The sequence below is a fragment of the Polypterus senegalus genome, chromosome 1 (assembly GCF_016835505.1).
Source record: "Polypterus senegalus isolate Bchr_013 chromosome 1, ASM1683550v1, whole genome shotgun sequence".
In the NCBI taxonomy this organism is placed as follows: Eukaryota; Metazoa; Chordata; class Cladistia; order Polypteriformes; family Polypteridae; genus Polypterus; species Polypterus senegalus.
In genome coordinates this window covers 241,484,857-241,508,087 of record NC_053154.1, presented here as the reverse complement: position 1 = coordinate 241,508,087, position 23,231 = coordinate 241,484,857, and the positions used below count along the sequence as shown (strand labels likewise).

Here is a 23,231-nt window from a genome sequence, read left to right as displayed (position 1 = left end):
AGAGTGTAGTGATTTTTTATATCAGTCACAACTATTTGTCTTGGAGGTACAAAAAGTTAACCTTATAATTTAGGAGTACAAAACTGGAAGTCCTAATTAGCTAGAGGTCTTAGGCAATATCACATTAAATGACTTGTAGTTGGATGTATGTCAAACTTGATGACAGCAGTTGCCGATCTCATCAATTGAAGATGTCATTTTATATGACTTGAAATTGATGGAAAGTCAAATCACAAATTGTGTGATGACTTTCAAGCACAGTTTCACACTTCCAAAGAACTGCGAGAACACCACTTTTTCTGACAGTCAATAAGGTGCCACCTAATGAAGCTGGTGCTGTTTGAAAGGTTAACAGGTATAGTGACTTAAACTGCAATCTTGGGACCCTTTTTCCTATGCTATCGTGAGGCAAAAAACATCACAAAGACAAGTCTCTCTTCTTGTTGCGAGGTTCAAAACCTTCAAGTTCTTTAGTCCTTTTCACTTTTTCAAACCTGATTTTGTCGGCACAAGTAGCAAACTTGTTGAGTTGAATCACTGGGTGTGTCAGACTACGCGACTAAGAGTCATGGGAGCACACTGTGACTCCTTCTAAATCACCAAGGTTATGTAAATGAAGTCTTCAACTGAGAAACGCTGGGAAATCTTGTAGAGGTCTTCACAAAGTGAAGGAAAGATGGGCAGAATTGGAGTGATAGTTTTTCTAAAACTGAATGATACTGGGTACAAATTAATTAGGAAATGATTAGGAATTAGCATTTAACTTTCTTTGTTTTTTTGTTTAACTGGATTGCATAATTCTGCAATTATGTGCAGGATGTACAGCCAAGGCAAAAAAATGTATCATTACCATCAAGGACAAGTTGAGAGTTTTTCCACCACCACTGTGTAAAGGCAATTTTACATCTCAATTCCTCCAACATTATATATATGACTGAAAATCACTAGAAGTGTTGTGTAATGTGACAGGGCCTTTAAGTGGATTATCAATGCTATATTGGCCCTTGATATGTGTGTATGTTTGCTGCCCATTCCTGCCTTGAACCCTATCCCAGCTATCACTGGGTGCAACTTACTTGCACCACTGCTCTGGTTAAGTGAGTTTATAAAATGGGTGTAATTTTTTTTCCCACATTCTTAAAGATAAATATACCAGAGTGGTCCTTTGGAGCAAAGTTATACGGGAACCATTTTTGGTTCCTAAAAGAGCAATCAGTATAAAGGTTTCCAAAACATCCTTTATGTATTTAGATCAGCAACAGCAATGAATAGCTAATACCAATGAGTTACTGATTTTAAAATGACTTTTGCTGCATACGTGCAGTAACAGACTAAGTCTGTCAGTGTCCTGCCTATAATACATTAAAGATTTCAGGTTTCTTCTACATATTAGGGAGTTTTTCCAAGTGCAAAGAACCAACTTCATATGCAAAAAACAGACCCTAGAATGAAATGGTGCTTGGTCAAGCAATGGTTCTACGAGAAATCAAACCACCCAGTAAAGTGCCATGACAGAACCAATAATTTGTAAGTGTGGACTGTAGTTTCAATTTACATACTTTGAGCAATGTACATAGCCAAGGTAAATCTACCTTTATATTTTGGTTATTTCATTTTTCCAGGTTTTCAAAAGTCTGTAATATTTACTGTATGCACAACATAGATTTGCACTCTTTTGGTAAGTGTTCCACAAGTGTCTGGAATGAAACGAAATCAGCAAGTTAAGCTGTTTTGAAGATGGGAATTTATGTTATGCTGTGAATTATCTGTCAGTCCCTAGCATGTGTGGTCTGAAGTGCCTGCTGAACGGTATTAACACATTCACACATGCCTAGTAAAAAAGACAACACCTAATTAGGAGTGGGAAGAGGATTTTTGTCAACCGGTGTTTATTCACTGGAGTCAGGATATCCTGATGAGCAGCTTGTTAGCTTTAATATGATTATGTTGTTATCCGCTCAATAACATTTTGCCCTGAAGTCATAAAATGTGGTCAAGACATGTCTCTCAATTGCTCTGTCATAATGATTAAGTTATTTATGACAGATAATGGTAGGAAATGGGAAAAAAACACGTTTTTATCCCTTCAGTAACTCTTTGCCCCAAAGGCACAATATGTGGTTAAGACATGACTCCAAATTGCTGTCATTATTAGCCTGACGGGGGGGAAAAACTGCACATTGGATGGATTTAACACGGGCAGTAAGAGAAAGCAAATTTTATTTGTGTTTACACTGTGAGGACAGGCAGAAAGTAAAACGGTAGGATAAAACAACTTATTCCTGTCATTTCCACACAAATTTGCCTACTGAAAACAAGCTTAATCACACTGCAAAATAAAAAAAGACTATTCCATTCAGAAATGTGAAACAACAAACTCTAGCAGATAAGCAAAATTAAAGTACAATGTTGAAATATACCAATTAGTGCCTATTTTATTACCTGGTTCTAAAGATAACTTTGATGTGCAGTTCACAGTTCTAGCAAACATCATTAATCTTCATTTGCCTCAAATGATGTCAGTTTTTTTATTTATTGTTTTAATTTCAAGTCTCACTTATAGAACAAGGAAAATAGCATTGCATACAGTCAAGTTGAACTTAACTAAACAGAATTCAACCCTAACCATGTAGAAAGAGAAGAGAGCCAACAGCGAGGGCAAGACTTTAAAAACTACAAAGAAGGGAGAATGTCATTTTCCCTGAACTAAATGCTTATTCAAAAATTGTATTTATTAGATCTTGCAATATTTTAAAAAGGTTTTGAACAGTTCATCTAAGCGAGAATTTGATTTTTCTCCAATTTGAAATAGTACAGAATCTCAGTTACCCACTGACTTATAACAGGTGGGTTGGGGTTCTTCCAATTCAGCAAGATACGTCTGTGTGCTAGTAGTGTGGTAAAGGCAATTACAACTGATTTGTCCTTCTCCACTTTAAGACCATCTGGGAGTACACCAAACACAGCTGTTAGAGGGTTAGGAGCGATTGTGACACCAAGGCTAATTTGGTACACTTCCAAAACATGTGGCCCAGTGAGTCTGGTGCTTGACATTCACAAGTTGGATCTTGCCCCGGATACATTTTGGACAATTTAAATTGAGATAAATGTGATTGATGGGGTGGGCTGGCACCCCGCCTGGGGTTTGTTTCCTGCCTTGCGCCCTGTGTTGGCTGGGATTGGCTCCAGCAGACCCCTGTGACCCTGTAGTTAGGATATAGCAGATTGGATAATGGATGGATGGATGGATGGAAATGTGATTGATGAAAGATTTAAAGTGGGATGAGTGAATGCTTTGCACATATGGTGGTAGAATGTACTATATGCATGGCTGCCTTCCACTCCTTTTCTGAAATGTTAAGTGAAAGATCCTTTCTCCACCATACCCTAGGATCTTTGAAAGGGAGAGACTGTAATATGTTTTTATATACTATTGAGATGTTGTCTTCAAGACTGATCAATATTTCTTCTAGAACAGAAATGGTTAAGAGGTGTGGAAAATTGGGTAGGTTGCTTTTTGCAAAATTTCCAAAGTAGTGGACAAATTGTGCTGCTAGGAAGTTAAATTGGAAGTGTAATTGTTCATAAGATGCAGAGACATTCTATATACAATTCTCTAAGTGATTTAATCCTGGGCATTTTCCAAAGATTAAATACTCTTTAGGTTTGAAAGCGTAGAAAAAGGTGATTATCATGTAGATTTGCAACAGATAAAAGCACCTCTGCCTTGAAGTGCTTCCTGCATTGATGCCATATTTTGAGTGATTGCCGGACAATTGGATTATTAGTATATTGACACTAATTTGTATTTACTGGGTCACAAAGCAATACATATTAAGAAGTACAGCAAGATTTTATTTCTAATGCAGACAAGGCTTGTGAATATTCATCAATTTGAGTCAATTTCCAGGATTTATAACTTGTATATTTGCCACCCAGTAATAAAATTGAAAGTTAAAATGTCAATTTCAAGTCTGGAACATTAATTCTGTCTCCGTAAAGAAGAACTTAAATTACCTGCTAAAACATAAAAATGCTGTAAGAACATATTTCTGTTTTATAGTAAGTACTTGCTGTTTTTTGACTCATGTCAGGTGTAATCCAGTAAGAATAACTGGTAACTGCATCGGAATACAAAAAGTACACTTTGAGGAACTCAACATCAGGATATTATATAGAAGAAAACATTCTTTTCTAAAATTGTATAAATTCATTGTAGTATAAAACACTAAGAAACATTTCAGTCCAAATGTTTATTAAATTATACACTCACACAAATTAATAATTGACATGTTAAATAAATGTTTTTCAGCTTTTGGGATATCATTTATTTAGCCTTTTATAATATGTTTATACACCTATTCATTTTGCTGTTTTACTTTTTGTAGAGCAGGGCTGTGGAGGATGGACTCCATGTCTTTGAACAAATGAAAGACAAGAACCATCGATGGCTTTAGCAGCTTACACATCCAGAGTCAAATGCAGGAAAATGTAGTGTTGAAAATCAAACTGGAAATGGGTCGGAAGGAGAAAAGTACAGATGCCAGGGAAAACCCTCTGAAACAGACAGAATATGTAATCTCCCTGAACCTGGGGCTGGGTCGAAATGCTATGTGACTAGCTATGCAAAACATGACATCAGATAATTTTCTAATTGAAAACATTTTCTTTTTACCATTAAATGAGGGGTTTAGAGGTTGTTGTGAGCTGGTGTTATATATAAAGTTTAAAGTTCTGACAAGATATAGTATTCATGCAAATGCTTGAACTGTATTAAGGAGAGCATTCACAATTTTATTTTTTTCTTTTCTTTATTTCCTTATTTTACTAAGGTGAAAATGTTATACTGTCTCTGGCCATATCATAGATACTGTGAACGGAACCCGGGCACAGACAGGCAGACATGTTGTAATTCCACCACCACACGTTTATTTACAATATTTACAGTTATTAAAGTGCACCACAAACCCCACAAGTTCCACAAAGTCCAGGCCTCTCTCAGACACTGCCTTTGTTCAGGCCGCTTCCACTCTCGCTTCTCCTGCTTCGTCCTACTTCCACCTGACTCCAGCCATCGAATGAAGGGAGGTGGCCCCTTTTATTCACACCTGGATGTGCTCCAGGTGCTTCCCGGCAATCTCCCACCGACACGCCCCCCTTTTGCCGGAAGTGCCGGCTGTGTCCCCGGAAGCACTCTGGGTGTTCCTGCTCCTCTTCCCCCCAGCACTTCCTGGTGTGGCGGAAGTGCTGAGGTCCAGGGTTCCCAAGGCATTGGGGTGCACCCTGGCGGTGACCACGGGCCCCTACAGGGTTGGGCTTCCAAGCCCTCTACCTGTGGCCCCCAAAGCAACCAGGGTGGCAGCCCCTACGTGGTCCAAGGCGGGCGCATGTCCTCTTCTGGGGCGTCATGTATAAACGGTGCGTACAACCAGAAATGTTGCGTAAGAACTTTTCCACGTTCAAATCGCGATGTATAAAACCTACACTTGGCGTAAAGCCACGCACTTTTCCACGGTACCTCATGCCTTGTCGTACGCAAGTTCTCCGCTCGGTTTTGCAGACTGGCGGCACCCAGTGTAAAAGCAATGGTACTGTTCCTGTGTGATTACTCCTTATTTTCATGACGCGGCTTTATAAATACACAGAAACTAACCGCATATTGTTTATTAGTGTAATGCATCTGATTGTAATTAACTTGTAACAATATAATGGTCCAGGAACAGCCATAGTATTCCAAATACCATAACTGCTTTAGCGTTGTTACTCTCACTTCTCCTTCTTCTTCTTCTTCTTTCAGCTCCTCCCGTTAGGAGTTGCCACAGCGGATCATCTTTTTCCATATTACTCTCACTGCAGCACTCAGAGTATTTATATCACTGTATCTGAGTGTGAATCACAGCAGCAGCTGATCGGAAAGTGAATTATTGGAATACAGTTTCATGAACACGCTGTCTCAGCCACTGCAAAACGTTTTAAAGCATATCCTGTACGGACCTCGCAGTTCAGAAACAGTTTAATCCCAAGAACTTTAAATGCACTTAATCTACAATCACCCCACTGTAAACTTGCACTATAGTTATAATATCACACAACCTGAGCCACTTTATAAAGCGCGTATTTACATATGATGACGATATCATTTTTAAGGTGAAATGCAGCAAAATATGTTTGTTAAATTATACAGATAAAACTTTAACTTCATTTAAATAATCTATATTCTTCACTGGGAGTGTCGTGAAGGATAGAATAATTAAACATGTACTACGAAGATATTTCAATGTTCTTTAAACGTTTTGAAGAATCGGCGTTAAGCTTACAGATGGCTTAACGTCTATTACAGAGCTGATTGTATGGCGATCGGTTACTTGGGGAAAGAAAAGCACTGACTGCAATGACGGCTACGCCAATATATATTGAATATAAAACAGAAAGAGAAAATAACAACACAGCTAAAAACGCAGCGACAAATTTCGGCAAAAGTTAAATGCTTGTGTCATGAGCACGAGGCTGCTATGCAGTGTCCGCAACGGACGTGGCCATCCACCATGCATAAGCTACCTTACTGACATTGGCCGACGAAGGAGCCACCGATTCTTCCTCTGCCCAGTGCCACCACAAGCCCAGAGCCGCCCCTGAGTACTCCTGCAATAAATTGTTTTATCGAAGTGAAACACATATTTAATAACGTGTTTTAACTCCTATCATCATGAAAATGATATCACATATACATCTCAGTATTTTAGTTATTCAGAGAGCTGTAATATCACGAATGTAATGGACTCTGTGTCTAGTTGGAGGAAGAGAGCCGGTTTAAGAAGCAAGTAGTGATTCACACACATAGAGCACATACGAGTAGAAGATCAAATACAAAACAAAGCATTTAACGTGCTACTTTAATAACGATGTGATTTGAGAAACTGGTTAATTAAATGATTTTAAGATGAAGTTTATGATGTTCTACTTTAATGACAAAATAAACTACATGATTAAAGTGGAAATGCCGAGATTGAAGTTGACATTTCGTGCTTTTTCCCCACCGTGTGGCCTTTTTCTCTGTACCCTAATAAGCTTTCATATGACACTCAGACAGTGGGCTTACAACTCTTCTTTTCACGGCGACTTTGATATGTGACTTCTTTTTTATTTCCGGCACTGTGAGATTTTGTTAATGTGAGCTTTCAAGTTTCTCCAACACGCTATGTCACTCGATCAACTTCATTTTGTTGATTATACCACGGTTTAATTGAACAAATAGTATGTTTTTCCTTTGCCTCCACTTGGTATTCGCTGAAATTCTTATATTTTCCCCGTGCTTTTCCCATTGTCTTTTCACAGACGGCTGTGCTTAAGGGCGATTTATATTGATTTACATATTCAAATAGGCGTAATTCTGGGAGGATTTGGGGCGTTACATAAAGCGCATGCACGAGCGTTAGTTTTCACGCTGATCGGGATTTATGTAGTGGAAGAACGTGGAAGTTGGAGTACGCACAGATTCCTGCATCTGGGTTTTTCTGTGCGTAAGCACATTTCGGCTTTTGTGCTTACGCCATGTTATAGTGCGAGTTCTACGCACGGTGTTATACATGAGGCCCCTGGTCCTCCAAGGCGTCCCGGCCGGGTCGTCGCTCCTGGCATCCCTGACAATACACTTTTACTCTGATAAATGTAACTTACAAGCGAGAACTATCTGGTGATTAACACTGCTGCTGCACTGTTCCAGGGCTCTGATAAAAGATGTTGCCGAGTTGTCTTTTCACCAAGTTGTCTTTTCGCCAAGTTATCTGTTGCCTAGTTGTCCCTGAACACTATCGATCTATCTATCTATAAATATATTTTAAGACTGCACAAAATCTCTGTAAATAAATATAAAAAAACAAGATATTTACATAATTCAGATTAATAAGCAATATTTTAAATATCTGACTTGATATTATGCAAAAATTCTCCTTAATACTAAAAATACTTGGAATAATTTTCAATTTAGTAAATATTGCAAGAGTCAACACAATATAAGTATTATGTCATTCTTTGTCAAAAATAAAACATGCTTCTTAAGTTCTATATCATTTTATTTTCCTCATTTTAAAATGTTTTATTCACCTGAAAGGTAAAAATAATCAAATTCCATTAGAAGAAAAATCACAACATATGTTGTTAGAGATCTATTAGATCAAGAAAATTTTGTCACATTTCCAGCATTAAGCAACTTATTGAAATGGTGATATATCAGGGAGACACAATTTTACATCTTTGGGTTATTTACAAGAGTTATATTTTATTAAATAATATAAATATATAGTATGTGATTATTAAATGTTTATATTGCAGGTAAAGAGAAAGAAATAAAAAAGTGGCATGTGCATTACCTAATAAATATACTACAAAGCATACTTTAAGTTTTTTTTTTTACATCAACTAAAACTTTAAAGAAATGTTAGCCAAATAAGCAAAGGTTTGTACATAATCATGTTTTAATGTACAGCTTATGTTAGAAACAAAGGTTGAAGCCTTTGGTAAACTGAAGACAGTGTAAGCATTTCTGGAAAATATCATTGTCCCTACATGTTCATGACTCTTTTAAAGCTTGTACAATATAAAAACAAAACAGTTATAGAACAGTTTTCTTCAGTAAGATGAAATGATAAGAAAATCACTGAAATGTGGCTTTCATTTTCCTTATTGTGTCTTGAATTTTACGAGAATGTTTAGGAGTTGACAGCTGGTGAAAATTTGTTGAGTTGTCTGCAGCTAGTTGAGGAATATCAGCTTCAGCAAAAAGAGAAACTCGATGTCTGAGGTAAGCCTGCAGTTCCAGATCAGGGGCAAAAGTGTACAAGTGGTCCTGAAAGGCATGGATCTGGCTCACTACTTTTGCGATGTTCCTTTAAGAAAGACAAAAGTTATCAGAACATAAACTCAGATACCAATACATATTTTATTTCTAGCTCTAATTATAAAATACCTTAGCTTAGGCCATTTATATGCACCATTTGCCATGGTTAAAGCACCAATTTCAAGTTGTTGCACATGCATAGCAAGAACATGCGCTGAGGGGATAGTTGGCAGTTTTTTAAATCTGTCTCCTTCCATTAAACACAAATTATCACTTTTTAGGAACACCTTGAATTGGGAAAATAAAAAAATATATATATTACACAAATAATACAGTTAATTGCAGTTCTAGCCCAACCACCTGTCCAATGGCATATAACAATAACAGATGAAAAGAGTCATTTATATTTTTTGCTTTCTGAAGATTCTTCAAATTGGTTCTTTAGTTAAACCTATCTGTTAAGGGTTCACACAGACATTCACATATACATAAAATGTAACATGAAATGTTCTTCTAAGAATTACTTCAGAACAACTGTCAAATATTTGAATGTTAATAACTACCTGGACAGCTTTCAATTCCTCCATGATTTCAGATACTTTAGTGGTAAGATTTTTCCAAGCCTATAATTATAACAAAAAAAAAAAAATAATTAAGCAGAACTATGCATCATATGTATATATTAAAAGGAGTTCCATATTTATTGTATCATTCATAGAACAGAACTATCAAGATGGCTAAGAGACACACAGCTATACACCACAGCAGAATGTAACCCATAACTACTTATACACATAGTATTTTCGAATAAAATCTGTCTCATACAGTACAATACATTATAATAATAAATATTCTTCTTTAAAAAAGTTACAGTGCATCCATTATTTATTGATCAAAACGTTCTTTAATACACAAAAAAAGAACGAATGATTGGCATGCTACAGCTGAACTGGTGAACTGAACTTTACACAAGTCACAGGGGAATCTGATGGGATGAATACCAAACACATGAGTGCATGAGCTGAACCTTCTAAAGAGTCAGCACATGAGATCCTCTGGTGGAATTATAAAGTACCGGAAGTTGACGTCAATAAAAGGTAATATTGGGGTTGATAAACTCTTACACTTGAGGCTAGTTAATAGCGGACTGATGCTTTCTTGAACTGGATCCTGATGTTCTAATTTCCACATTTACATTCTCAGATGGATCATGGGCTGTGTGTTATTTTTTCACATTCAAGAACATGGTTAACAATGGGAAATAACACAAATAAAACACATAATAATGCCTATCCTCTATGAATCTCCGTAAGAGGATAGTTGGCAAATGGCTTACATTTATTTACTTAGCAGACACTTTTATCCAAAGCGACTTAGAAAAAAGGTCAACATATCTGAGTAAACATCAGTATGTGAACTGTTTCCAGACCAGTGTTACAGAACACTTTTTACAAAATTGATCATCACAAGCAAATAGCTCTAAACAAGACATAGTACAGGAATCCTAGTCATGTGGTATGTTAGTCTTACTGGCTACAGTTGCTGATCTTGTCCCTGGACCATGTTAGTTTAAATGACTGGAAACTGATGGGTATGTCTCACTTTACTGACTGAGTGCCAAACTTCCAGCGCCATCGTACTCACCTCTTTTTGTGACAGTTAATAACATGCTGCTCGACAGGACCAGTGCTATATAGTATAAATGGCTAACAGGCTCAGCCACAGTCTCTGCCCTTTTTTCTTCTGGTTTATCATGGCATATAACACATGAGACATAGACAGACGTGATTCTTTTCTGTTTGTGAGGTCCAAAACACTCACATTTCTTATTCATTGTTGCTGCATTATATGCATTGAACTTCTGGATGAGCATACATTGGTTGTCAGCTTTCATGCACACAGTGCCAGCCACTATGACTAAAGACAAAATCAGACCTGTTTGAATTTATTGAAGTGAATTTGAAATTAGATGGGCTGAGTAGCTAGGCATGTCACATTATACGACCAGCTTCAGAGGAACATGCCTCCAACTGCCTTTGACTTTTGAAAATCCCTGGAAAAGTCTTGTAATGTGACATATCCTTTAGAAATTCCCAAACTCAGTTCTGTGGATACTTGGGATATTTGCCTCAATCTTCCCCTTAATCATAGACAATTTCCTGCTTCAACCGAATGGCTAAATAAACACTCCAAAAAGAGACATCAGAATGGTGTCCCCTTTATTCCATAGTCAGAAATAAATTCAGATGTTTTTTACTTCAATATCATACGAAATTTTAGGTAGCTACTCCTGTCTGTGTTTCATTTCTTATGTCCAGCTTTTCCAATTTTCATATTTAAGAAAAAATTAAAAGCTTTGAAAACAGCTGTTTAATTTATATTAAAGTACTGAAAATGATTAAAGCGATTACGGTAAGGAAAAACTAATGAACTGACACAAGCATAGACTGACCAATCCTCCATCATTTTACTATGTATTACGTGCCATTTATTTTCATTCCTTGTTTTGACAGTGTCATTCACAGATGATGCCTTTAAGCCAAAGTTATTATGATGCTAGTAATATATTTTTAATAGGACAGTGGTCATTAAGACCAGTCATAGGTAGTCATTACAGAATCCCTGTTTTATTATGTGACTAGGATATGAATTATAGCTTAGCACTAATATTTTTATTTCAATATAATAAATAATTTTATTTTTTCCAGCCGTCTGAAGTTTTTTTGTTTTTTCTGTCCCCCCTGGCCATTGAACCTTACTCTTATTCGATGTTAATTAATGTTGATTTATTTTGTTTTCTTATTGTGTCTTTTATTTTTCTATTCTTTATTATGTAAAGCACTTTGAGCTACTGTTTGTATGAAAATGTGCTATATAAATAAATGTTGTTGTTGTTGTAATACTGGCCACAGGGATTACTTTTATAGTGGAAGAAGGTCCTGAAAGGATGAAATAAAAAAATATGAAATATGAATATACATGCTACAAACGACTGGACTCGATTAAGAACAGTCCCTCAGAAATGAGACAAATGTCTCAAATGTGTTTACAATAGAGTGTGTTATTTCCCAGGATTTAAAGACAGAAACTGTGACACATAAAGCATTTCATTAACAGTTAAACACAATCATAATTATATAACTTACAGGTAGCTGTCTTACAATCACATTTTCCAGTCCTGTAAGAATCTGTATAGCAGTAGCAAAGTTCCGAGTTTCATAGCAAAGTTTGCCAATGAGAAGGAATTTTGACAACAAAGATGTCTGCATCTACATAAAATACATAAAGAAAATCTTACAATTAAAATCTTTTAAATCCTAAATTTGATTTATTAGTATTACTAAGATGGGGTTTTTTTCTCTCAAAATATAAAAATACATACACTTGTTTCACTAATATACTGTATATTGCCCAGGTAACTGGGCTCCATATCCCAACCTAGTCATTATCTGTGTATTCTACCTTTGTCTGTGTACAAGTTAACTGCCACATCCCAAAGATATGCATGTTGAATAAATATGGAAAAACTGAGTGCAGTGTATTTGCAGATCGTAGTGATTTTCAATCATATTGTTCAAGCGTCTATTATTATGTTTAACCAAGTCTTTGAGCTTTAATTTGGAAACAAAATACAACTTTTAGAGGGAGTGTGGGGGATTATAATTTATACAGATATTTATTGTTCATATATATATATAATTTGTGTAAATAAATAAAATATAAGTGAACAACACTTGTACAAAATATTTCATTTATCTATTCAAGTATGCATGTATGGGTGTTCAGTTTTCTCTTTGACATTGACCCTTATAATTCTTATAATGCAGTTAATTTTACCTTTGTTGTATCACATATAACAATTTCTGCTGCAACCCAGTTACTGATGTTATCTGCATATCGCAGCAGCTGCAACAGATATTTGTCTTGTGAAATTTCAGAAGAAAAGAGATTACTGCCCTCTACTGGCACAGTGTTGTAAACAGATGTTCTGCACAAGAGAAAAAAAAATGTAAAAAAATAACAAGAGCAAAGTAGTGTGGAAACAACTGTACAAATATATTTTATTTATAAAGTATATTAAAAAAAAACAAAATATCAAAGTCTTAGGCCAAACATTTGAATTTCACACTAAGCTAGAAAACATTTACATATTATAACAATTTCAAATTCACTTAATCTAATTCTGGGTCTCTTAGGACTGAAGATTACTCCTGCACTCAAACTTATAGGGCCAATTTAGAGTTGCCAGTTCAGTTAACAGAAATATTTTTGGGCCTGTATGAAGAAAAAACTAAAATATATGCAGGAATTGCTATACAGACACAAAGATAATGTGCAAACTCAACAAACAAAACAACCCAACTTGGAATTCAAGCCAGAAAACTGGATCTGTAAAGAAGCAGTGCTAATGACTAGGCCACTACTCTATTTAACATATCAAAAATATCTATCTGCCATCATAAAAATTCACCAAACATTGGGCCTTCTACAATAAAATAACAGAACACTTCAAAGCATAATTGAAAAAGACTGCATACTTTTGTGTTTTTTCTTGAACCCCAAGTGCTCTTGAGTTAAGAAAATGAACTGGATGGCATTTCTGAAACATTTCCTAAATGTAAGAGAGATATAAACACCATATTAAGTTTACACTCCCCATTAACTCTTTATATGTCAAAGGTAAGTTAACACAAACATCATTATCAAGTAGTAAACTGAATTAGAAAGGAATTACTTCAGAAATGAAAACAACTTAAAGTTTTTAATTTAAGATTTCTACCATAATTTAATTTAAATATTAAAACATAATTCTGTGAAACATTCTTGTGCTTTTTCATTGAAATGCACTGTTTTTACTAAAAGTACTGCCAACTCTATAAAAATGCCTTGGTATACAGTTAATAGTATAAATGTCAGGATTTCCTCACAGTATGCACAAACACAAAGAAACACCTTGCCGCTCATGTGTGAGATTAAACTTATTCACATGAGTAAATTATAATGCAAAATTCAGATGAAGTATAGTTTAAAAACACAGCTAGCAGTCTAAGAATATCAAAACAAATGCAATATGGATATTTCTATCAGTATGTGCACTGTAATCAAAACTACGCCTTTAGTGTTGCCTTTCTTTCAAAGCTTCCCATTAGAATTGATATGAACTTGATAGTCAACTTTTGAAACAGATATTTCTGCAAGGTTAGTAAAGCAAAGGCTCCATATCAATCTGCACAACTTTAGGCAAAATAATTTACAGAAGTAAATGACACAAACTACTGTTTTGTAGGTGATCTTTTGTTTTCGACATGAAAGAATATGCTTGAGCACCTGTTGTAGTAATGTCAGCTGTTGGTGAATCTGCAGTGTACCATATTCTGTTTGAAACAATGGATTTTTCTCTTCACTTTTCAAAGAAGAACCTGAAAAAGCATCAACCACAGAGGCGTAGAAAGGTCTGGGTAAGGCAGCAATAGTATATTGCTTTTCGTTTGGTAATAAATTATGTGTTTCACCACTTCTTGAAGGCTTCCAGTGAAAACTCTGAAATAGAAGCAGAATCTTTGCTTACTGTTGTAACTTAAAATGTAAGTTAATTTTATTACAAAAATGAGGACTTGCAACAAAATATTCATCTAAGTGACCAAGTCCAACACTCATAAAGAAAATTGCCATTGTGTTATTGGGAATTAAAGATTAACATGTTAGGAAAATAGCAATAAAAACAATGTAATATCAAAACACTTACTGTATACAACAGCATTTCAGTATTACTAATTGAGTTTCATGCAAGAAATATTTAACATTTCTGTATTAGGTTAGGTAGCTAAGTACAGACCTTTCTTAAACTATCTTCTCTGGACAGTTTTTTGGAAAGGGCATGTAGTGATTTTGAGTCATTGTCATCAATACTTATGGAAGGATGGAAGCCGACATTTATGATAGAATTCCTCTTTTTTTCTGGTTTACTTTGCAGAAAGGCCAGAATTTGTTCACCTCGACTATCCACTGGGATTACCTAAAAATAAAACATATTGAAATTCTTTTTTTATATGTATAAAACAAACAAACACTATACAGTAGACCCCCACAAAGTCTCGGTTCAGGGTTCACGAACTCAGTTGTTTGTGGATTTTTCCTTAGAACCTAACTATTAATTGTTAGTGGAAAGCATAAATATCCTCCGCAATTTTTTATGCCCTTTTTAGTGGCAATACTGTGCTGTAGAGAGAACAGGAAGCAACCACTGAGGGAAACGCGGTTTGGGATGGTGTAAGTAGCCAATCCGAGAGCATTATTCATTTCTCCTTGCTGCTGATTGATTGCTGCCCTGTGATGCGACTCCAGCTGAGTGTCCTCGTGTTTTCCATTTTGTTATTGTATTCATTTTGTTATTCTTAAGCGCACAAGATGTTGCCAAATCGCCCTGCACCCTCTAAGGCTTCTGGCACTGAGCCTAAGCGCCAGAAGAAGTTGAACTACTGGATTTGACTAAAAAGTTATGCTGCAGTAGTGCACCACTATGAGGCGGCAACCTTTATAGTGCACCCAGAAGTGCTCCAGGTGCACTCTGATTCTCTTCCAGCAGCACTCCTGGGTGTGGCAGAAGTGCTGCATGGGTACCCGGAAGTATTCCAGGAGCACCGGGATCCTGTTTTGGTAGGAATTCCGGGTGTGGCGGAAGTGCTGCAGTCCAGGGCTCCAGGACTGTCCAGGCGCCCCCTGTCGGTGGCCACGGGCCCCAGCAGGCTTGAGCTTCCCAGTTCCAAGCCTGGGGCCCTGATGCATTCCAGGTTGGTTGTCTTCTCATGTTCCAGGGGAGGTATTGTCGAGATCCTGTCTTCTCCCTGGTCCTTTCATCACAGGAGCATCCCGGCCGGGCAAGGGCCCCGGCCGTCTGCCACACCATGTAGGCATTCTGCTCTCTAACCTTTTGTCTCATTTCCTTTTCCATTCCTTATGATCCTTGTCTCGTTCTTCCAACATTAAGCTTTCACCTACATGGTCCTCTCGTGTATTGTCTGAAATGAGCCCCTGACAACGTAGTTTTAAACACCACCAAGATCACTTCAAGAGTCAGGAGCACCACTGAGCCCAGAGAAGTCATTTAATGGTACCAGCTCCTCACTTACCAAGTATCTTAAAGGTGCAATATAGTCTCACCTGTTCCCACCTGGGACCATATGCCCTATAGCAACCTGGTGGTTCTCCTGGGTCATGACAGACAAACACAACTCTTGTCTCTACTCTAAGATGGCAAATTGATCCCTTTCTTTGATAGAAGGAACAGACCACTGTCACCAAGCAGATGGAAGGTTCTGTTGATACTTGCCAGCCTACCATCACTCCCTCTCTTTCTGATTCTTGTCAGATCACCAGGAATCCCAAAACATCTAGAAGGTCACCAGTTGTCTAGCCACCTTGAAGAATCCCTTTATTTTCTCCAAAGTGCCATTCTCTCTCTAAGTGATTGGAAGGGCTGCATTATATGTTTCCCTTTTTCTAAGTGAGCTTGCTGCATCAAACGTGACCCCTAATCATGTTTGTTTCACCAAGGGACAGTTTGCAATTTCTGCTAGTGAGTCATCCATGATTTTTAAAAAGGCAAAACTGGTTGGCAGGACAATAAAGATTGAGAAACACTAGTTTAAAGAAGGCGGCGCAAGCTGAATGTATAACAATTAACCACACTGAGTAGCGTCAATCAAAAACAAACCTTAAAGGGCCCTACAAGAGCCAGAAACCATGAGACCCTGTGAAATAATAATAACATTTATTACTGTGGCTGGTTTTGACAATTTCTAGAACATTATTAGCTTATTGTTTTCCTATGGACCTCGGCAGTAATTACGAATCACCTCAACTTTGTCGGCGTGTGACTGTATTAATGTCTGTTATCAACTAATAGCCTCCACCTTCTGTTTAATACTTGGGCGGACTTCTGTACCACTTCTTGAAAAATAAATAAATCTATAATATAAAATGTACAGTTTAACAATTACCTTATTTCTAATAAAATCTTCAAGAGTGTTCAAGAGAGTTGTATTTGGTGTAAAATCCACTTGACGACAGTCCTCAATCCAAGCCTGCAGCAAATCTAATGTTCGATTGTGTATCGTTTCCAAATCAGTTGTGCAGTTTAAACTGAAAAATTTCATATATAATAATGCACATAAATGTAAAAATCTAAAAACGTAATCAATGTAAAATAGAAGGATTTACTAATACAAAGATGAGACAGAATAATCGTGTATAGCAGTAGCTTTAGTGAAAACATAATTTCAATAAATGCACATATACAAAACATGTATATTTTATTATGATCAATAAGTATACTTTTAATAAGTAAACAATTGAATCACAAAAGAATCTAGACTTTAAGAACAAATTTTGTTGTCAGAAGTATTATGTAGATGGGCAATTAACCTCATTTTGAGGAAAACCTTCAGTAAATTTAAGATGTATACTAAAATTTTGTAATAAAGGAACACTTTTAAAGAAGTTGATTCTATTTAAATATCAGTCACTGTCTAAACGAAGAACATTTCTTGAGAGATAATCAGATAAAAAAAAAACTTAAATAATCAGTTCAACTAAATTATGCATACAATAAATAAAAAAAACATGCATTCTAATAAACCTGCTTACCTTATTGCGCTATTAAAAGTATTGATAAGGAACTGAAGAAATTCCTTGGGACTACAAAAATATCGGAAGGTATAAAGAAACTGTTGAACATATCCTTCTAGAAACGCTTTCCTGTGGGTTTTAAACAAACTATTTTAGTACAGAAATGTTTGTTAAGACAGTTTATTAGTATTTTACTTTTTTTTCCATACCAAATACAGTGACAGACAAAAAGAAGGAAAAAAACTGTGACGGTGAATGTGAGAGGGCCTTGTATGACACTGAAATTCTGTCCAAGATGGGTTCCAGGTCCAACAATTCTAAATTTATTAATTGACTTGAGTTAAGAATGTTATGTTAATGTAACAGATAAACATGATTTTATGGATAATTTTAATAAGAAAATCAATTTCCTTTTAACATGGTAAAATCAAAACAGATGATTCTCCTTTCAAATAAAAGAAGGAAAGAGAAGATAAAAACTAATGGCAGAATGAGCAATAAAACAAACAGGCTTGAGCCTTAAATACTCAGGCTGCAGCACTCTCTTCTCCCTTTTCAGACCTCTTACAAATTAACGACTCAATAAATGAGTTGGGCGGCACAGTGGTGCAGTGGGTAGCGCTGCTGTCTCACAGTTAGGAGACCCGGGTTTGCTTCCCGGTTCCTCCCTGTGTGGAGTTTGCGTGTTCTCCTTGTGTCTGCATGGATTTCCTCCGGGTGCTCTGGTTTCGTCCCACAGTCCAAAGACATGCGGGTTAGGTGAGTTGGTGATCCTAAATTGTCCCGTGTGTGTGCCCTGTGGTGGGCTGGTTCCCTGCCCAGAGTTTGTTTCCTGCCTTGTGCCATGTGTTGGCTGGGATTGGCTCCTGCAGACCCCCATGACCCTGTAGTTAGAATATAGCAGATTGGATAATGGATGGAATAAATGAGTGCAGTACAATAGAGACTCCCACTGGCCAGATCTGCAGCAAGTTTTAAAATTGGGTCTTGAACAATTTTATTTTAATATTTTTAGCTAATGGCATGTATTGGGAAAATTATTTCCACTTTCTGGTGTGTTTATTAAATTAATGAATATGTTCTAGCAACATACAAGAATCTTAATAGGTGGTTCATTTAAAACCTGCAGGCTTCTTTATAGACAAAGTAATTAATGAAATAATACATTTATGAAGTGCTTTCCATAAAGAGATGGGAGCAACTTCATCTACCACCAATGTGTAACATACACGTGAATGATGCAACATTATCTGTTTTGCACCAGTACACTCACCACACTTTAGCTATTAGGTGATGAAGAGGTGAGAAAGATAGTTAGCCAATACGGATGGGAGATGATTAGTGGGCCAGAATGGACAAGCTATGATGGGCAATTTAGCCAGGACACCAGGGAACACCCTACTCCTTTCAAAAGATGCCCAGGGATATTTCATTACCACAGAGAGTCAGGGCCTTGGTTTTGTGTGTCATCCAAAGGACAGCACCATCACTGCACTTAAGAATTGGGATCCACATACAGACTACAGGGTAATCCCACCCACTGCTGGCCTCACCAACACCTCTTCCAGCAGCAAACCAAGCTTTCCTGGTTGGTTTCCCATCTAAGTACTGAATGAATCTAAAATGCAGGTAGTATTGCTGCTGGAAATAATAGCTGTATTTTTTTGTTAGGGCCTACTTCTTAAATATATACAAGTTCAGGATGAACAGCAATATAAAGCCTCAACCCTTTCATTTTTAATATGCACAGGCAGTATTGTTCAAGTCATATTTTGCAAGAATGCTTTTCCCATTCCCATGCTGGACCTAACATTACAAAGCTAAATGTCGCTTTGATTAGACAGCACTTGTTTTGTGACTGATTTCACTCAAATATTCTGTTCTGTCTGAGGACCTGATAAAATTACTGACAAGTTGAATTTGGCCCATAATGTTGTGAACCCCTTCTCAAAAGAATACTATATATGAATGAAGTGTTGATATAGAAGGTTGCATTTAAGAACTTCATTGCCACATTTAATTACAAGCCCAGTTCCAGCACTAGGTTAATTAGAATTGCCATGTACTCTATTAATCATATACTCAAGCAAAGTAATCTTAAAAAAGTCTGAGTCGATGGAAACATTAAAGTAGAAAATCTGAAAAGCTAAGCACACATAAGAAAAGTACATTTTTACTTTATACTTTATTAATGAAACAAGGACTGTTTTCCACTCCCACCTACTGAAAAACTTTCTCTCCGGCAATTGTCATTTCTAAGAGATGCAAAGTGTTTTGAGCCCAGACACAGGATGAACCCCTTCTAGATAAAGTGACTTAAATGGTAATAGTTCTAGTAGGCTTAAAATAGAACCAGCATACAGTAACTCCTGTTGTATGTACAATATGTTCATTACAAAATGTATATGCTGTATACCCTGTTAGTTCCCCTTTGTAAATTACAGATCTATTAAACTGCAAATTATCTCAGAACTTTTGAAAGCCCACGGTCACTTGTCCTCATTCAGCCCTTTTTCCATATCAGCTTCTATTTATCAATTTATAATAGTGCTGGTTATCAATCCTAATAAACTGTCACAAACTGCTATTTCACATTAGGAGTATGTGGGCAGCAAAGACAATACATAAGAGGGAGGTTTAGATCTCCTGAATTATCACAATGGGCTTTTGTTGCTCCCAGACCCATCTTGGTCTGCTCACTCAAAGAAACTGCATAAACAAATGCCTTTTCAAATGATCAGTCAATATAGAACCAAAAGCTCCACACAGCTTTCTGACATACTAAAATATATTTCAACAATTCACCAGATGGAAGAGTTAAATACTTGGACTGCAAGTTGAGGCTGGAAGTTATGTGGCCATATCAGATTCCTAAAGAAAAACATAAGAACCTAAGAAATTTGACAGACGAGAGAAAACCATTCAGTCCATTCAGTCTGTTTGTTTAGGTAATAACTAAGCTGTCCCAAAGTGGTTTTAAAAAACCTATGGTGCAGATCTGGAAGGCTAATCTTTTTTTATTTTGCAGTGAATTTTTTAAAATAATTTCCCAGCAAATGCATGGTGTCCAAAAGAAGAAATTTCAACGTATTCTCAGTTCTTGTTTTGTTTTTACTTTGTTTTTCTGAAGATATACGAAATCCATGCAGACCTGAGGACATCATTGTGTGGTCATAGAAACACTGTTTGCTGACAGATTTCATCATACACATGAGAAATCTGAACTCAGCTTTATTGCTATGGGTGTCATTTTTATACACTTTATTTGTATTTGTTTTAATTTGTGAATGCTGACATTTTATGAAGGTGTTGGTCTGACCATAAAATGCAGGCTTTTATTGACAGTATTGAACATAATTTGGAAACATGGATCCATAATGAAGGACTGTATATTAAAATCCTACATCTGGTTGTGTACCCATTGATATCTGCAGGCAGTAGGAGATTTTAGGATTTTTTTTTGTGGGTTCAGGTGTTGTCCAAAAATGAGGATCAGGTCTGAACAACCGATATAATAACAAAGTTACAATATATTGTTGTTTTCTGCAAAATGTTGCTTTCCTCTTTCTCCTCTCTAATGCAGCAGCAGTAGCCAACTCTCCAGTGAACTTAATAAGTACAAGATTTATTGAACTTGGTAAGCCTCTTTTAATTTCCATCTTAATACAATGGCAGATCATCTTTTGCTGCACTCCTTTAAATATGTTGTTTATGACAATTTTATATCATTATTTTAAATTAAGTACAAATTTACAGTCAATGAATTATCAACTGTATATACAGTACAGTCACACATAATCTTTAGTATGAGTAAATATACAAAATCTATATTACAATGCAGAGATTTTATCTTTTGGACATGTATAAAGTTAACATACACTATGATTCACTGCACAAAAAACAATGACATTTTTGATAAAAAATAAATACATTTAGTATTTATCATCAGAAAATAATACACCATACAGAACATAGCTGAAACATTACATAACGACAAAAAAAGTTTGAAAGTTTTCTGACATTTACCTAGCAAATAGGTGGCACATTAGACCAAGAGGTGTTCCTGCTTGTAGAATTTTTGTGCTGTTCAAATGGCCTTTTCCTCTCATTTTAACTGTGTGGAAAGTTAGGAATGAAGTATCCTTAAAATGATTGAGCAGAGCAGCTTCATCTCCAGTTCCATGAACAGCTAATGTTGTAAGAAGTGAGGGCTCAATGCCCCACTGCTCCAAAAACAACATCTACAAAGAAGACAATAATTTAATTATAGAAATGCCTTACCATAAGAAAACTACAGTTATTTGTTAATAATCAAAATATATAAACCTATTAAAGCAAATAATATTTCATAGCAAAACAATGTTAAAACATTAAAATGTTAATTAAGGCCACATACATATTTCTGTAAGCATAGGTAGTTTTTAAAACATTTAATCCAGAGAGAAAATCTTTAAGATTGCTTTTTGTATGATGCCAAAAAGATGTATAAAATACTAAAAAGACTCCAAAATTTAAAAATGCAAAAAAAAATAAAATATTTTATTATTTCAGTTGGATAGTAGTGCAATGGACAACACTGTTGCCACAATGGTGCAAGGAGCTGTGCTGAATTCCCCTTTGGGTGTTTGTCCAAATGGAATCTGCTCATCCTCCCCATGCTAATGTGGGTTTTCCTCTTTGTTCCCACAAATCAAAGACAGTGAGTACAAATCAAAAGTGAGAGTCGGTACATGTGTGAATAACTCGGCGATTATCTGATGTCACTTCCAAGTTTTATTCTTGAGTTTATATTCAATGCTGCCAGGGAAGGCTCAGCTTCAATGAAACCAGTACTAGAACAGCCTGATTCAAAAAATGGATTGACAGTTTCATACAATATTCTTAGCATAGCTGCTTAGTAATAAGAGTTTACAGCACTTCCCATAAGAAATGCAAATATAATGTGACTAGTTATATAGTATATAATAGTATTTAAAATGTCCAAAGTAATATTACTATATATATATATATATATATATATATAATATATGTATCTATAGAGAGAGAGGAAGTATAGTACATTTATAGTGTAACCATTATGTTGCAGCAAATAAAGAAGATATTACAATTACTGCCAAAATGCCCCAAAGTACACTCAAAAGGATACCAAAATTACACCTTTATAACTTTTTTAAATGATGAAGTTTCATTGGTGATTACTGAAAGGAGGTGTAAGGAAAGGTGAAATTGGTTTGTAGATTAATTACTGGGGAAGTGCTATGCTCCTTCTTGCCCACTCTGGTCTGCCAAGGAACAGTGTCTGGTGATGCCACCTCTATGTGGCATCAAGTCTCAAACCAGGCTCTTTTTGTGTGTGGTTACGAGTTGGTGGAACAGGCTGCCCACCTCCCACCTGTCTCAAAGTATTCAAGAAGCAATTGAGGATCCATCTTGTCTTCTCTAATTGAAAAGGAAAAAAAAAACAACTTTGCACTGCGACACTTTATGTTCTTGCCAATTTAAGTGTAATTGCTTTATTGATTGTAAATGTATGAGTTACTATATCTTTTCACTTGTGGCAATCAACTTTTGTTACCTGTCCTATTACACTTGCTGAACAAACAGGCCATGGTCTAATATTACTTGATTGTTTACCTCATCTGTAAGTCGCTTCGGATAAAAGTGTCTGCTAAGCAAATAAATGTACAAATGTAAGTGTAAATGTAATTAATCTTTTATGGTTTCTTTAATCTTTTAGTTCCTCTAGAAAATTATAACAGTCTAGACA

General features: G+C 36.1%; 1 protein-coding gene across 1 annotated transcript in view; it reads right to left on the bottom strand.

Annotated features, from left to right (window-relative positions):
- Positions 1-8,074: 8,074 nt before the first annotated feature.
- Positions 8,075-23,231, bottom strand: part of LOC120540143 (kinase non-catalytic C-lobe domain-containing protein 1) — a 154,112-nt gene continuing 138,955 nt past the window's right edge. The window contains exons 22-32 of the mRNA XM_039770654.1: positions 21,491-21,705; positions 17,483-17,593; positions 16,837-16,978; positions 14,673-14,852; positions 14,165-14,377; positions 13,375-13,448; positions 12,674-12,824; positions 11,983-12,105; positions 9,400-9,459; positions 8,966-9,123; positions 8,075-8,885 (exon numbers count right to left, since the gene is read on the bottom strand). Coding sequence (XP_039626588.1) covers positions 8,654-8,885; positions 8,966-9,123; positions 9,400-9,459; positions 11,983-12,105; positions 12,674-12,824; positions 13,375-13,448; positions 14,165-14,377; positions 14,673-14,852; positions 16,837-16,978; positions 17,483-17,593; positions 21,491-21,705 — 1,659 coding nt within the window. The 3' untranslated portion in view covers positions 8,075-8,653. The remainder of the gene's footprint in view (positions 8,886-8,965; positions 9,124-9,399; positions 9,460-11,982; positions 12,106-12,673; positions 12,825-13,374; positions 13,449-14,164; positions 14,378-14,672; positions 14,853-16,836; positions 16,979-17,482; positions 17,594-21,490; positions 21,706-23,231) is intronic.